Consider the following 16,247-nt stretch of genomic DNA (forward strand, 5'->3'; position numbering starts at 1 on the left):
CTGTGAGCAGTGCGGTGTGGAAACCGAGTGTGTGTGGAGCAGGACCGCTGCTCTTGCCGTGGAACTTCATTATGTTTTGGCCCCTGTGGCATCTTTGGGAAGCAGGGTTTGAAGACCATTATTGTAGTATAATTCCTTCATTTTACAATGAGAAAATTGAGGTCCAGAGAGGTTAAATGACTTTGTTAAAAGTTAGGGTAAAAAAATGTTACTGATGTTTCCAGACTAGCAGCCTAGTGCTCTTTCATTTAGTCTTGATGAGACTAGGAGTTTTCATTCTGTATAAATGTTGTTTTGTTTTGTTTACCGGAGGATATGCTAGCCTGAATCGGTTATTTCTTTGACTAAGCCAACACGTGTTCTTGGTGGAAATAATTTAAGACAACGGAACACAAAATTATACAGGTCTGCAATAATCTAAGAGTTTAGTCTGAGAAAGATGATTTTTTAAAAAAAAATATTTATTTTTATTTTTGGGGGAGAGAGAGAGAGAGAGAGCAAGAGTGAGGGAGGGGCAAGAGAGAGGGGGACAGAGGATCCAAAGCAGGCTCTGTGCTGACAGCAGTGAGCCTGATGCGGAGCTCAAACTGATGAACTGCAAAATCATGACCTGAGCCGGGTCGGATACTTAACAGACTGAGCCACCCCGGTGCCTCTGAGAAAGATGACTTAAAAAAATTTTTTTTAAATGTTTTTTCTTATTTTTGTGACAGAGAGAGACAGAGCATGAGCAGGGGAGGGGCAGAGAGAAAGAGAGACAGAATCCGAAGCAAGCTGCAGGCTCTGAGCTATCAGCACAGAGCTGAATGCGGGGCCCGAACTCATGGACTGTGAGATCACAGCCTGAGCCAAAGTCAGATGCCCAACAGACTGAGCTACCCAGGTGCCCCTGAGAAAGATGATTTTTTAAGGTCCTTTCATTTACCTGAAATCTTGGGCCAGTTTCAGAGCTTTGCTCTTTCCACCAAGATTAAGAATACACAGAAGAAATGGAAGAATTGCACAGGAAAGGAGATTCTTTATTTCTTATGACATGCTCTCACCCAAGATTGAGTAGTCATTAAAATACTGCTGTATTTCCTCAAATCCTTTGATTACTGTAGAGCCACAGCTTTATTATTATTATTTTTAAAAATGTTTATTTATTTATTTTGAGAGAAAGAGAGAGTACACAAACGGGAGGGGCAGAGAGAGAAGGAGAGAGATCATCCCAAGTAGGCTCTGCACTGTCAGCATAGAGCCTGATGCGGGGATTGATCCCACAAACCTTGAGATCATGACCTGAGCGGAAACCAACATTGGATGCTTAACCGACTGAGCCACCCGGGAGCCCCTGTAGAGCTACAACTCTATCATCGTGCAAGCAACCACGTTGCCCTTCTCTGATGCTTTCGTTTGAAATTGTCTGAGGACAGTGCTTTTTCTGTGTTTTATGTTTCAATCTTAGATTACTGCTGATTCTAAGATAAGTGTGCCAGACTTACCCAGTCCTCAGAAGGATGACAAGTCAGCAGTACAGAAAATGTCCACAACTCAGTACAACGAGGTGGTGAATTTAGAGCCTGAAAATACATTGGACCAACATTCCTTTTCTTTGCCCACGTGCCGCATCAGTGAGTCTGTGAAGCAGTTAATGGAACTCGCCTATCAGACTTTACTAGAGGCCACAACCAGCAGTGATCAGTGGTAAGAGTTCTGAAAATGGCAGTGACTTGGTTAAATGCGTATCTAAACTAGACGTTTATTAAGAAAATTATCTTTGGGTTTTCCTATCCCATTAGCGTTTTTTTTTTCCTGGAAAAACAGTGTAACACAGAGACCTATATCGATAATTAACTTTTATTTGTAATGACTCATGCTTCTTATAGCATATCTAGGAAATGGAAGCGTGTGCATGGATGGACGAATGGAGTTTCTTTGGCATTAAAGTTGTTAATCACTTTTTTACAAAAAACTCTTTAACTTCTGTTTAATTTGTTACTTTTTATTTGCGTTGAATGATGTTACGTGAGGAAGCACTTGCAGGGAACTTCGAATACTATCTGAAAAATCATCAATACTCAAACGTCTGTTATTACCGACGGTGGTGGTAGCAGTGGTAGTTATGCCATCTGCTCCAGCCTGCCCTGGCCTTTTAGCTGAACATTCGTTTTGCCTTTTGTGAAATCCAGGTCCTAATTATAATTAATTTACACTTTAAATGTTTGTTTTTAGCGCAGTAGTAGTTTGTTGGAAGGCCAAGGTAGAAGGAAAAGCATGGAATGTTCGAAGATCTCATTTCACCCTTTGTAGGTGATTTCTCTTAACCTACACCATATTCGGGGTGCCTCACCCTCGAGTCCGCATCTCATACCGAACTCTTTCTGCTCCGCGAGCTCCTCTCTTACTAAATGGAGGAGGACGTGGCATGCTGGAGCCCGAGCTGCGGAGCAGACTGGCAGAAGCCTCCTAGTTTGTCTGTGGGTAGTGGCGCCTTATCTCCTCCTCACGGGAGAGAACAGTCCTGGTTAGGGCCTGCCTCAGCCACACCGTATCTCAGGTGGGCTTCCAGAGTTTTCCTTCTTATCTCCACGTGCAAACAGACCCTTTGATTTTATTCTGCTCTAGAAAGAACATGTTGACTAAGATATTTCCATGACTTCAATGAATTGTGATGTTCACAGGTCCATCTGGTTCTAAATATAAGTAGGAAGAAAAATACAAACGAAAAGTACATACTCTTTTGGCAAAATGAATTTTGAAGTAACTATTTTGTCACATGGCTGTCACATGAATGAAATATACTAAACAGAAGTTAGAGCTGCAAGGCAGTGTTTCCTAAGTTTTTTGATAATACAGAACACTATAAACAATGAGTGTGTACTCACTGCTTCCTCTAAAAGAAATGGTTTTAAACAGGACATACAGAAACACAACTCCATTACAACTCACTTCCCCATTACCAGACCTTGAATAGCAACACGTGGGGCAAAAATGAAATGACATAACTTCATCAGGTCATTGTAGTAATCGAGTAGTAACCGTGTTTTGGGGTGTAGGAACCATGACTTGTTTTTCTAAATATTTGTGGAATTCCTTTGTATTCAAGGTACATAGTTTAAGATATTCTTATGTGGACGTAAGCCGTACAGACTTTATATTTGCTCAAGTGCATTTTAATAATAATCTTTAGGTATTCTAAGGCCAGATTTAAAGGGCAAAAAAAATTTGAGGTTGGATTCTGTCCTAGAAATGTTGATTCATCTCCTTGCATTGGAGTAAGAAGGAGAAAAGGTGAAAGCTGACAGTCAGACTGATTCTAAGAGAACAAGTGAATGCCTTTATGGACACCTTGCCCTTTGCAGAGTGCGTCCGTGAGTAGGTGACATTTGCTTGAGGCTTAGCTCCATTTGTTACTGAAGGGATGGTCTGGGTACCGGCAGATTGATAATGGGAAAGAGGCTTTGGGTTAATGCTGTTCTTCTTGAAATTATTAGCAGATCAAGGTTTTTACAACTGCAATCTAGTTAGTAAACACTGGTTGAGAATATATTTGCATCTAGATTAATGGTGTGTTCAGCAGTGACCAAGGCAGGTGTTTAGGTGATGACTAATGTGCACTTGACCTGAATTTTCTTTTCTCATTGCCACTATCCTTATGCATTTCTGTTGGAACTGTTTTTTATTAGTGCTGTTCAGCTTTTCTACTCAGTGAGGAATATCTTCCATTTGTTCCATGATGTCGTGCCAACATATCACAAGTAAGTGCCCCCGTAAGTTGGACTAAAACCAGTCATTTTATATTTCCACCAAAAATATTTTGGTTACTAAAATTCACAATTAAATGCAGTAAGCCATTAAAAAAAAAAATGTTTAAAGAATATTGGTCATTTGTTAATAAAAGTCTAAACATCTATATATTTAAAAATTTCCCAGGTGACTCTAAACTGTAGCCAATTTGAAAACTAGAGCATTAGAAAAGAGTTTAGTGCTTCATTACATAGATGAAAAAGGAATTTGGAGGAAGGGCAGGTGAGTCCTTCAAGGGAATTATTATATACATCTGTGCTAGGTTTACATCCAGAGTCGACACAGGTCAACACTGGATTCCCTGGCCCGCTCTTTTTTGTTACTCCCTGGGATAGTCTTACTGGATCAGGCTGCACTCAGGCGGGACGCTGTCACTCTGAACAGAGTCAGGGTGATGAGGCCGCATCTTGTTATGCAGTTGTACAGGAGACAGTTATTAAAGCCTAGAAGTACCTTAAAAGAGAAGTAACATTTCCTCCACCTCGATCCCAGTAACTTGTGATTTCTCTCTTTTTCTACCCCTCCTCCTGGCATAGGGAGAACCTTCAAAAACTGCCCCAGTTGGCCGCCATTCACCACAACAACTGTATGTACATTGCTCACCACCTGCTGACCCTCGGACATCAGTTCAGACTGCGTCTCGCCCCCATTCTTTGTGATGGCACTACCACTTTCGTGGATCTGGTCCCTGGCTTCAGGAGGCTTGGTAACGGAATCCTTAACTTCAGGAAATTGTATTGATTATGCAGTCCCTCGGCCTAGTATCTTTGTAATTCATGAACAAGGCAGCTAGAAATTAGGTGGTGGTCCTGAGCTGTATTGGAAAGTGGGAGAGCATTTCGTTAGCAGTTGTTCCCCGTCACTTAATTTGCTAAAGTGAATGCAGTCTTTGTGGAAGTGTTACTTTTCCATGACATGACTTCATGGTTCGTCAGAGTTCCAAACTGCATTGCTGGTGTGCGGTGAATTTGCCAAATCAGAGTCATGTCAGTAGAGTGACACATAATAAGATTTGTATTGTGATAATTCTGTTAGCATTGTCGGTAAGAGCTTACTAATGTAAGTGCCTGTTCTTTTGCAAAACCTCAAGATAGCTCCCTGCTCTTCCACCTAGCTTTACTTGGGGTTATTAAAAATGAAAAGAAATGAAATGTGGAAGAAGTCAATATGTTTACCATAATGACAGCCTAAGAAAAGCAGAGGACCCATATGATTCACTTAGTTTTTTACTTCCTGACTTTCCCCTTAGGTGGTGTTGATGTAGTCAAAAAATAAGTAGCTGCTGCTCTTGAGTAAGTGACGTTTCTTATCTGACCCTGGACAGACTATGGGGAAAGACATTATCCTGAGATTGGGTTTGCCGGGACTGGCTGATGTATTAGAAGCTATCATTTCTGGTGACCTCACAGCAGCTTTATGATGTTATCTTGCAAGCAGTTGTTTTCAAATGAGCAGGCTGATGCGTGATTCATGCTTGCCTCTCTCCTTCCACCCTGGCTTTGTACTGTGTAACTGGACAACAGTGGCAATTCTCTATTCTGTTTTTCCACCCCAGGGACAGAGTGTTTCCTGGCCCAGATGCGGGCACAGAAAGGAGAACTTCTGGAAAGATTATCTAGTGCTAGAAACTTTTCCAACATGGACGATGAAGAGAATTACTCTGCAGCAAGTAAAGCAGTCCGGCAGGTGGGCAGCTGCTCCTGGCGCTGTGATTTGTACTCCTTTTGTACATGAGCCCCCCATCCCTGCTCCCCCACAACCAAAGAACATGTAGCAGTTAGCTCTATTAATCCCCACGCCCCCCCCAGTGGAAAATATGGATACCTTCAACAGGAATGTTTACAGACTTGCCCTTTCCTTGCCCCACCAAGCCAGCAGCAGGCTGGCTTTCTTTCCATCCACCCAGTAAGGTGACTAGTTATTAATAAGTCTGTCATGGCAAGGTTTTGACCCGTGAACTTGAGTTTGGGAAATTTGAAACATTAGCTTTTACCTCAGTGCCCCTCTCTCCTACATGATTTATCCTTTTTTTTAAATGAGCAAATGGTTTTTATGTATTTATTTTATTTATTGAAGTAAAAATGAACATGCAGTGTTATATCAGTTTCAGGTGTACAATATATTATAATTCCACAATTTTGTACATTTCTCCGTGCTCCTGGTTTAGCTTCTCACAGTGGTTTTCCCATCCTCAGCTTAAGTTCTGCTTTTCATCGAGCAGGGATATCCACTAGGGTTTAATAGTCAAGAAGCTGATATTTGTGATCACTTTACCTCCGCTTCTCATAATGCCTCTTCTCCCAAACACACACAAATGATACACGTGAATGTAGAAAATAGGAGTTGCGACAGTCTCTTTTTCGTGTCAACAGCTGTATCCTCCTGACAGGTTCTACACCAGCTGAAGAGACTTGGAATTGTGTGGCAGGATGTCCTGCCAGTGAATATATATTGTAAGGCTATGGGGACTTTACTCAATACAGCAGTTTCTGAGATCATTGGCAGAATCACTGCTCTCGAGGTAAGGACCGTTAGATGCCTCACCAGGCCTGGGATGGCAATTCCTGTCTCCGATTATTGCTCTTCTAAGCAAATGATGTTGGTATCTCATTTTCAGTCAACATAGATGGTAGAAGAAATTGTTCATGTTTCCTGTCTAACTCATTCTAGGGTTATTTTTTTTTTTTAGTTTTGCCTTCATTCTGTTTTGCCGGTGACTAGCTAATGTCTCTCCTTTACGTGTACCTAAGAGTAGGACGATCCTGCTTCTCCACGTAGCATCTGTGTAGATTATGAACGAAGAGGCCGGAAACTGGGTAGCCCTTAGATGTATTGTAAAGTATGAAGTTATGTATTTATTTAATTTGCAAGTGAGCTCAGTAACTTAGTAAAGAGAAACGCAGCCTTCCGCAGGAGCCCCTTTTCCAGCGCACTGTGGTAGTAGAGATTATATACGTGAGTTTACAGGCAAGGGGCCCAGGCTCTGCCAGCTGATGTCTCCAAAGCATTGATTGACTGAATCCTTGTTTATAAAAATATCCCCTGCTTTTCAGCAAGCGGTACAACATTCTTCTGGATAAATGGGCTCTTTCATGCAGGCACACTAAATTATTGACAATGTGTTGAAACATACTTTGTGTCATTCTAGCTTCAGGAGTATTGTCAGAGCTGATGAAATCTCATGTCTAATAAGGTGTGCTAAATTGCTTGGAAAACACCTTGCTGCAGCTGACCGCTTAAACAGCATGCACTAAAGATTTGCCCTTTCCTTACTACTAAGGTGGCCCAATTCTATTTTGTGTTCCCTCTGTGCAAAACCAGGACATCTCTACTGAAGATGGTGATAGATTGTATTCCTTATGCAAAACGGTGGTGGACGAGGGACCCCAAGTGTTTGCACCTCTCTCTGAAGAAAGCAAGAACAAGAAATACCAAGAAGAGGTTCCAGTCTATGTGCCCAAATGGATGCCATTCAAGGAATTGATGATGATGTTACAAGCCAGCCTGCAAGAAATTGGGGATCGGTAGGTATTACCCTTTTACAGAGGCATGTGTCTCTCCAAAGATAGCTACAGAGTGCGAGTGCCACTGAGAGCAGTGCTTTTCTCTGTTTCTTAACCAGTTGCTCAGGAAAGAGTTTCATGTTGAGTAACAGTAGTTGGAGCCTTGCCATGGTCTCTAATCGTGTGGCTCCCCATTACCACCTTCTCCTGTTTGATAACATAAAGACTTCTTGTTTCATACTATTTTAGTCTTCAGCATGTTGTTTGGCATGCTGTACAGATGGTCTTTCATTTGTAAGAAGTACAACCTTCTGATACCTGGATGGGAAGTGTTGCCTGTTTTAACCCACAGTGGATACATTTTACGATTGGCTTTGATTCGCTAACAGAAATTGACTTTTATTTGTATGGAATATTCCACATCAACCACTGTTTGATGGACCAGCAGTTTTTCTGCAGGGAGTACAGTGGTTTTAGAGATTAAGCATCATACACATAGAGAGGATTCATCTTGTCTTAAATGTAGCAGATGATGTTTTTCCCACCCCCTGACACCAAACACCATTAGTTAACATTGCTGTGTGGGGTAACTGTATGCTTTATTGTATCATATTTAGTATGCAGAGGTCATTGATGCTGCACAAAAAAGGATAGACACAGGTTAGTTACACATTCATGGATGCTTTTATTATTGTCTTGGTAGATATTAATAATCAGAGTATGCATACCTTGCATAGGGAATCCCTGAATAGGCCTCAAGGTCTCTCCCCATCCTTATAGCTACTTGTCTGCCTGTTTTAGCCTGGTTCTTTAGTGTATTACAGGTGCCCTGTTGTATTAGACCAGTCACTCCAGATGTGTCTGAGTTTTTCTCAGCATATATTGTTCATTCTAAAACAAAGAAAGTGACATTTCCACCTGAAAAAAGTCACATCAAAATACTTCCAACCTCATTAATACAAGATTTAATGTATTTGTTATTTACAAGTCCTTAGTGGGTAATAAGATGTCTTTAGGTAAGACTCCAGAGGGCAGCAGATAAGAAAGTTTCTTTCTGCTGCCGCAGCCTAATAAGAATTCTTTGTGTTGAAAACAGTCACAATACTGGTGTATCTTCTTTTTTTTCTGCCTAGGAAGAATTTTTCTCCTAGAGGTTTCAGTAAACATGAGGATAGTAGTTAATTGGGAACATTTTTTACTGAAGAATGTACCTCCGATTGTGTAGTTTAAATGCTTTAAAATCATAAAACAAACATACAAAGGAATACAGTATGTGACGTATTTACACTTAAAAGAAAACAACTAAAATGTTCATGTACCTGTTACCTAATATAAGAAAAATATTACCGATCCTGCGAAGACTCCTGTGTTTCCCCTCCAAATGTTTGTCCCCGCAGGCAGCCACTGTCTCGAATTTTGTGTTCCTTCCTTATTTCCTTTGCTTTCCTTCATAGTTTTGCCGCTTTTGCATGTGTCTCTGAACAGTATAAAGTTTAGGCTTGCTCGTGTTTGAACTTTCTGTAAACGGAAGCGTCTGTAAGTTGCTTCTTTCGGTCAATATTGGGTTTTTTTTGAAGTTGACTCATGACTGTGTACAGGGCTGCGTGCATGTTTGTCTTCAGAGCTGTAGCGTGTTCTGTTTTACAGATATCTCATTATTGAGTCCTGCCGCTTCATGGTTTCACCAGTATTTGGTATCGTCAGACTTCAGAAGTTTTGCTACTGTAGTTAGTGTGAAATGGTAGTTCATTGTCACTGTAACTTACATTTCCCTAAATTCTAATGATGTTGAGCATCTTTTTATGGATCATTTGTTTTTCTTTTGTTGTCGCAAATGACCTGTTCACATTTCGCCCTTTATTCTACGAGGTTGTTTGTGATTTCATTATTGACTCATGGGAGTTCACTGTGTATTTTTTACACCAATCCTTTGTTGGTTAAAATTTGTTGCCTGTGGCTCATTTTTTAAAATAGTCACAGATCCCCAGACTCCATGTAACCATGTGAGGATGTGGCCATAATTCTCAAGTTCAAACAGGACTTAGTATAGAATAATGGGGAAGAGTCTTACCTTCCTAACTTGGTCTCTTCATCTGACTGTGCTGATAGCAAAATGCAGCCAAGAAGCAGGAGTTAAAGAGATTGAGTGGAGGATCCAGAAAGAAGGGGAAGGATGCCAGCATTTGTTTTACTTCCATTTAAAACCAGCTAGCATTTGGGATCCAGTAAGCAGTTTTAAAATCTTGCTTATCCAGAGACATAACAGGAAATAGAATTTTATCTTTTATTTTGCAGGTGGGCAGATGGAAAGGGGCCCCTGGCAGCTGCATTCTCTTCCACTGAAGTAAAAGCTTTAATCCGTGCCTTGTTCCAGAACACAGAAAGAAGAGCAGCTGCCCTTGCTAAGATTAAATAGCTGTATCTTCCCAAGAAAGCCGTGTTTTGAGTATTTGGATTCCTCTCTTGGCATAATGACTCCTTTAAAGACTTCTTGGAATCATCTGTTAGTTTTGGTGAACCAAGTATATCGTGGAAGTCTGATTTCACCTAAGAACGCCTTACCTCCTGGCTTGTATGAGGCTTTGTTGAAGAACTGGATGTTAAGATAAGCTGTCAAGTGAAGCACCTCAACTTGTTGGCTTCCTAGCCATCCTCCTTTGATAAGACGCTGTAGGGTAGCACTAATCCATGTTGCTTCTGGGCCTTCTGGGGACTGTGTCTGTTGTGAATGTAAGGCCTGGTCTTGGATCAGAGAATCCAGGGGATTCCATGAGTCAGGGTAAAGAACTCGTGAGCAAATGGTACGTATGTTTTGGGAGACGGGAACTGTGTTTGTCCTTGGAGGAATTAAGGAGACTTCCTTTAATAGTTCTTTCCAATAAATAATGCTTTTCAGAGTTCAGGATGAGTGTCTTTAATAACATGGTGAGCTTTGACAAAAGACACCAACAAGTTTTTTTGTCTTCCACACCATTCTTTTTATTGACATTTATGATCCTCACAGAGGACTCCCTGATGTATCATCTTCTTGCTTCTTTCTTGGAAGGCGTAGAAATCCTAGGACTTCCTTTCAGTATAAGTTTTTGACCCTTTCTGCTATTTCAACTGAATTCTATTTTCTTGGTTGGATTTTTTTTTCCCCCACCTTCTTAAGCTCCACTGTTTCTGTACCCTACCAAATGACAGAGGTTTTCAATTGATAATGTTCCTTCGGCATGTATATATGCCCTGAGATCTAACTCTGGGCTCTGGAGCCCAGCCCTTTATTTGCTGGACATAGGTAATTCTTCAGTTCGGCTTCATCTGTTTCTAACTCTTTTCAGCCATCGGACGGAGGTATCGTATCAAAGTTATCCTCGGCCTCTGCAGTCCTTGCTATTCATACTGAAATACTGTTTCCTCTTATGAAAAGAGGGTGAAGGGTGTGATTTTTAGGTGCTGCTGAAGCAGATGCTGCCTGGAAGAAGTTTTCAGTCCATTGGGCATGGTTCCTGAGGCCTTAAGCCCTTGATCCCTGGCACACAAGAACAATTAGTTTTTCCTCCTGTCTTCAAGTGTTCTGCCTTCACCCCCTCACTTCTGGTTCAGCTCCTCGTCATTCTGGTTGCGTAGTGTTTCTTTTACCTACTAGAAGAGTCACAGGATAATGAATAAGAAAGAAGCCTGTTTCTGTTCTTAATAAGAGAAATCGGCTGGTTAGTGATAAGCTGTTTGTCTATGCTGAGCAGGTCCTACTATGAGAGCTCACAGAAAAAGGAATGGCCTGAACCCATGTTAGTTTTTTGAGAACAAAGGAGTTGTCTCTCCTGAGAGAGGAGGGAGCCATTTTCACAGGTGAAAAAAATACCTGCTTTGGAAACTTCGTACAATTTCAGGGAGCAGTCTTTTTTCTCCACAGTCGAGAGAATGGGGAACTAAGGACAGAACTGAAATAAATGCATCCCAGGACTATTACACAGAATAGCAGATTTCTTTTGTTCGTAGAAGCTATTACGGTCGCTTGACAGGTACTGCAATTTGGGGGTGGGATCTCTTGTAACTGAAAAGCACTTCTCACTCTTTCCCTCTCCTCAATAACACAGAAAATCGCATTATAGTTCTCCTGAGGCTGTGTAGACGGTGTCAGGACCGTGTCCCCTCATGAATAGTTTGAAGACCGTGGCACACAGAGCAGGCACAGTCCATCTTCCTCCCTGGCCAGGGCTGGGGTTGGTGGATGATGAAGTGCATGTCCATTTTGGTGAGAGCTGAGCCATTTGATCAGGCACGTGGGAGCTGGGGTTGTCTGGCAGCTCTTGCAGGGACCTTGAAGGTACCTGTTCTGATTGGGAACCTGAGCTGGAAGTGAGTAGAACCTTCTTTTGGAGAGAGCACGCAGGTGATGGGAGGAAGGGAACTTGAGGACTCGTTTAATGGGCTCCGTGGGCCACCCAGAAGGAACCTCTTCCCACATAACAATCAGAACTATACAAATGACTCCTAAGAATGAAACTCATAAAATGGTCCCCAGGCTTTTAGGAAAAAGGAAAGTTTTTGTTAAAAAGGCAAGACTGCAGACAGCTTGAATCCACTTGATCGTGGCTTCTGTCCCCACTTGGATCCTGAATTGTTGGGGACTTGCTCCATGTCAGTTTTGCACAAGGGTTTCTCTTTCAAAGGGAGATCCTCCAGATGGCACTGTCACCTCATGCCTGCGAGCATCACAAGGCAGCTAGGTCTGGTCTGTGGAAATTTTGCCCTGCGCTTGTATCCTGGCCTGGGTTAGCCCACGAAGGTCATCCAGACTGTGAACAGCATCTGTCCTGTAAGCTGCAAAATGTCGCCAAGCGATCACTCATGAATAGATCAAACGGTATTTTCTTTGATCAATACCATTGTTAAGGAAGATGTGGATAATTGACTTCTCATGCTGGTGGATACTTACGCTGTCACTTAAGGCCATGATTCCCAGCCTTTTTTGGGGTTTCATTGTGTTGCTTATTTGATTTCCCAAGATTCTGTCCACTGAAAGTTATGACGTGTACACACACACACACACCATAGTTTTGTCATAAGAAAACCAGCCCAAAGATGTTTGTCCCAGCTCCACAGCTACTTTGTGCCATGGATATGTGAAGCTGTGTATAGGAGTAACTGCCTTGTAAAGGGAGATAGTTCTACATGCCGGATGTGGATAAAGCTATTGGAGATTATCAAAGCACTCTTCCTTTAAAATTGGGTTTTGGTGCCCACATTCTTCCTAATCATAGACTTGATTTTTGAACATTTGTTTTGTGATGACTCCCTCCTAAAAATACTCATTGTGCTAACAGCCTAAAATCTCCTGAAAGCTACAAAGCCCCAATTTTGAGTTGTTCAATGATCATACGGTTTAGACCGAATTCCTCACTTTGTCATGAGGAGTTTGGTTAAGAATTTTGCGATGGCACGTGATACAACCCGGGAATAGCCTTAGAAACCAAGTTATGAAACATCTGCCTGGAGGTTGGGAGGAGGGCAATAAACCTGATGAGCTATGTATGAGTTCTTCACTCCTCCTCAGAAATCGGGTGCACTAGATTTCTTGTTTGGTGGGGAAGAGCACCATGGGGGACTGGTACCAAGACCAGAGAGAGACACCTGCCCCCTCCCTGGTCTCAGCCCTCTGTGCAGTTCTAAAACTCATACATTTATTGGGTGTCAAGCATTGCCCTAGTCACTGAACAGCCTCCCCCCACCAAACAAAAATGCCCTGTCCCTCTGGCGATTTAAATTCTAGTGACAAAGACGGGTAAGAAACAAAGTAAATTAGGCAATATGTCTGAAGATTTTAAGTGCTGTGTAAAGAATACACGTAGAGTGAAAAATGTAAACTCCACTGGAGATCCAGAGAAGGGGGGAAAGGGGAGTGAGCTGCCATTCCAAATAGAGTGGTCAGAGCACGTCTCCTTGAGACGGTAAGTAAGCTGTGTGGCTACAAGATGCAGGTAGTTCTAAGCAGAGAGAGCAGCCCTTGCAGAGCCCTAAGGTGGGAGAAGCGTGCCTGGTGAACTCAAGGAATAGCAGAGGGGGGAGAGAGTAGGAGGCGGGGAGGTTAGCAAAGTAACAGGAGAAGGTAAGATTGTGTTGGCCATTATTATAAGGATTTGGGTGGTTCCCCTCCCCCTTTTTAACTTAGTAAATGGAAAAGTTTTAGTAGCTTCAAAAAAAAAAAAAAAAGATAGGGGGGAACAAATTATAAAAGTATAGAAAATATTACACCCCTAGGTACCCATCACCCATCTTCAACAATTGTGATCACCCAGGCAACGCAACAGCTCTGATCATCTGTACCCCTCCGTCCTCCCTGCTCCCACAAACACACTGAATGTGGAAGCAAATGCCAGGCAGCCTCTCATTTCAAACCCAGGGCTCATTTCTATGTAAAGTCTGACTCTTGTTTCCTTTGAAGCTTTTTCTTGTTTGCATCCTTCGCCTCTCCTCATTCCCCCTCTCCTCTGCCGGCAGGCGGATCCCGCACCTGCCTGCCACCCTCCCTGCTTCCCCAACCTTACTTCTCCACTCAGGCTCCTCCTGTTCCCTGAACACTGGCTGTGAGATGAACACCTAACTGCGCCTGACGGCTGACTCATGCCATCACTTCCCTTTTGAGCCTCCTCTCTGCCCTGGCCGCTTGCTGCAGCTAACCTAATCCTGTAGTTTCTGGGTTCTAAGGGTGCCCAGCAAAGACCTTCCACTTGTTGATTGTTTCATCAGAGAGGATATCCTCTGATGAACCAGATTTTAGAACCCTCTTAGAACCAGATTTTCCTGGGTTTCTTCCACAGAGATTGTCTTCACAGACATGGTGACGTAGCTCCAGCTATTGGGTCCAAGGACGGGGTATTGGCTGGAGTCTGCAACTGGTTTGGTTTAAGGCAGGGCAACCCTCTTCCCTAAGGTCTGCCTGGTGGAGTGTGGGGTGTAGAGTGGCCACTGCCAGGTTTCTGTCTCCCATTCCCGTTCTCTGACTTTAAAAGAATAGTAATTGTTTTCGTTTGCACGAAGGGCTCCATTTATGCTTGATTAACATGGAAGATGATAAAAATGATGCATGACATTAAGTATGTCAGATTAACTTTGTTATAAATTTAATTTCATTTCAACACCAAGCTGTGTTCCTAAATGTAAAGCCTAAATCGTTTGCCACATCTGTATCTGCATTATTATTACTTGAAATGAAAAAATTAGGACTTCTTGCTCACCAACTATCTAGTAAGGTGTCCTGGGATCTTTTGTAAAATTAACTTCGATGGCATTGGTCCAAAGTAGCAGTAGATCTTTTGCCTCCTTTTTCAAAGTTGGGGCCCTTGCTGTTGCTCACAAATAATAGCATGGGTTTGGGATTACATGTGCACTTTCATTTTTAAGTCCCGTGGGGGTAGAATTCATCCGAGTCTGAAATTATGAGCTCATTGGAAACCCAGCTTTGCTTTTTCTGTCTTCTCACCTGTCTTTGGCTTCATTTTCCTTTCAACGATGTCTGTTCTATCCTTTCCAGGCCAAAGATCATTCTCCTTGATAGGGAATATGGAAACATAACAGTGTTGGAATAGTTCAGCGTTCTCTTGGTTTTCAACATCACACCATCAGCTCCCAGTGGAGCTGAGCTCTTTCGGTTCTTTCCTTTCAAGGACTATACTTCCTCCCCGCCCCCCCCCACCCCAAGCTCCTTGAAATAATGTTTCTTATAAACTTCAGCACATTCTGGGCTTTGATCTTTCTGAAGCTGTTTTTCTGTGTCCAGGCCATTCTGATACTTTTGCTTATGAAGGGCCTGTTTGTTGTTGTTTTTAAATTTTTAATGTTTGTTTATTTCTGAGACAGGGACAGAGCATGAGTGGGGGAGGGGCAGAGAGAGAGGAAGACACAGAATCCGAAGCAGGCTCCAGGCTCTGAGCTGTCAGCACAGACCCTGATGCAGGGCTCGAACTCACGAACCGCGAGATCATGACCTGAGCCGAAGTCGGACACTCAACCGACTGAGCCACCCCAGCGCCCCTGTTTGTTGTTGTTTTGTAGAACTCATTGCTGGTTTCCATTTGCAGCCAAACTGCTGCTTTTTTTTGTGATATCATCATATTTTATTATATTGTCAGATTTTCACTTTCGAACTCCCTCCCCCTCCCCTTTCATCCATAGTGTGATGTCTTTCTTTTAAAGTCTTTGGCCGTGAGATCATTTCTGGCAACTGTCTGTGATCTCTGAAATACGCTTCCCTAAAGCCAGGGCCCATGCCTAGACCACATCGTTTCTTCCTTGCCTGTTGTGAAATTTGCAATTGTCCTCTTTCTGACGTTTTGGATAAAAAGTGCCTGTTTGCTTCTTTGACTTTCTGAAAAGCAATTATTAGCAAGGCTAATAGTTAAAAAAAAAAAACAAAACACTGGGCATTCTGGGTTTTAGCAGAGTGGGGCTTCTGGGAGTCTTACGGGAGAGTTGAAATCCCCTACCGCCCTGTGTCAGCTTCTTGTTCATTTTAGAAGAATACCAGCCACCTCTTCCATCTGGCTGGGGGGCAGCAATGTTACTTATTCTTTTTCTGCTTCCCTTTACCTCACGTGCCTCGTTGCTTAACGTTCACTTTATCAACCTATGATAATTTAACTTGGGGTCCCTGAGAACTCCACAGAATCTTAACTTTTGGCTGTTGTTTGTCTCTTACCAATTTCTGCCAGCAAAACAGTAAGAAGGAAAGAATAGTTCAGTTAGAGGAGAAGCAGACCTATATGACAGCTTTCTTTTCATAAAGGCAAAGCCACAGTCTCATTAGGAAAGCAATGCTATTCTAACACGAAGCGAAGACAAGTAAACACCTTTGAAAATTTGTATTCAAGTGTGTTTTGCCTTGGAGTTTGCTTTAGAGCAAAAGAAAGGGGCTCCTGAGAAAGCCTCCAGGCTGAGATTTCTGGTTTTTGGTTTCATCATCTTATCTTG

The 16,247-nt window shown here is 42.4% G+C and overlaps 1 protein-coding gene across 1 annotated transcript in view; it reads left to right on the plus strand.

Annotated features, from left to right (window-relative positions):
* Window positions 1-10,194, plus strand: part of ZW10 (zw10 kinetochore protein) — a 35,166-nt gene extending 24,972 nt beyond the window's left edge. Inside the window, exons 10-16 of the mRNA XM_049613028.1 lie at window positions 1,448-1,686; window positions 3,669-3,740; window positions 4,326-4,495; window positions 5,345-5,475; window positions 6,179-6,310; window positions 7,111-7,313; window positions 9,588-10,194. Coding sequence (XP_049468985.1) covers window positions 1,448-1,686; window positions 3,669-3,740; window positions 4,326-4,495; window positions 5,345-5,475; window positions 6,179-6,310; window positions 7,111-7,313; window positions 9,588-9,708 — 1,068 coding nt within the window. The 3' untranslated portion in view covers window positions 9,709-10,194. The remainder of the gene's footprint in view (window positions 1-1,447; window positions 1,687-3,668; window positions 3,741-4,325; window positions 4,496-5,344; window positions 5,476-6,178; window positions 6,311-7,110; window positions 7,314-9,587) is intronic.
* Window positions 10,195-16,247: the final 6,053 nt, after the last annotated feature.

This window comes from Panthera uncia, chromosome D1 (genome assembly GCF_023721935.1).
Source record: "Panthera uncia isolate 11264 chromosome D1, Puncia_PCG_1.0, whole genome shotgun sequence".
Classification (NCBI taxonomy): Eukaryota; Metazoa; Chordata; class Mammalia; order Carnivora; family Felidae; genus Panthera; species Panthera uncia.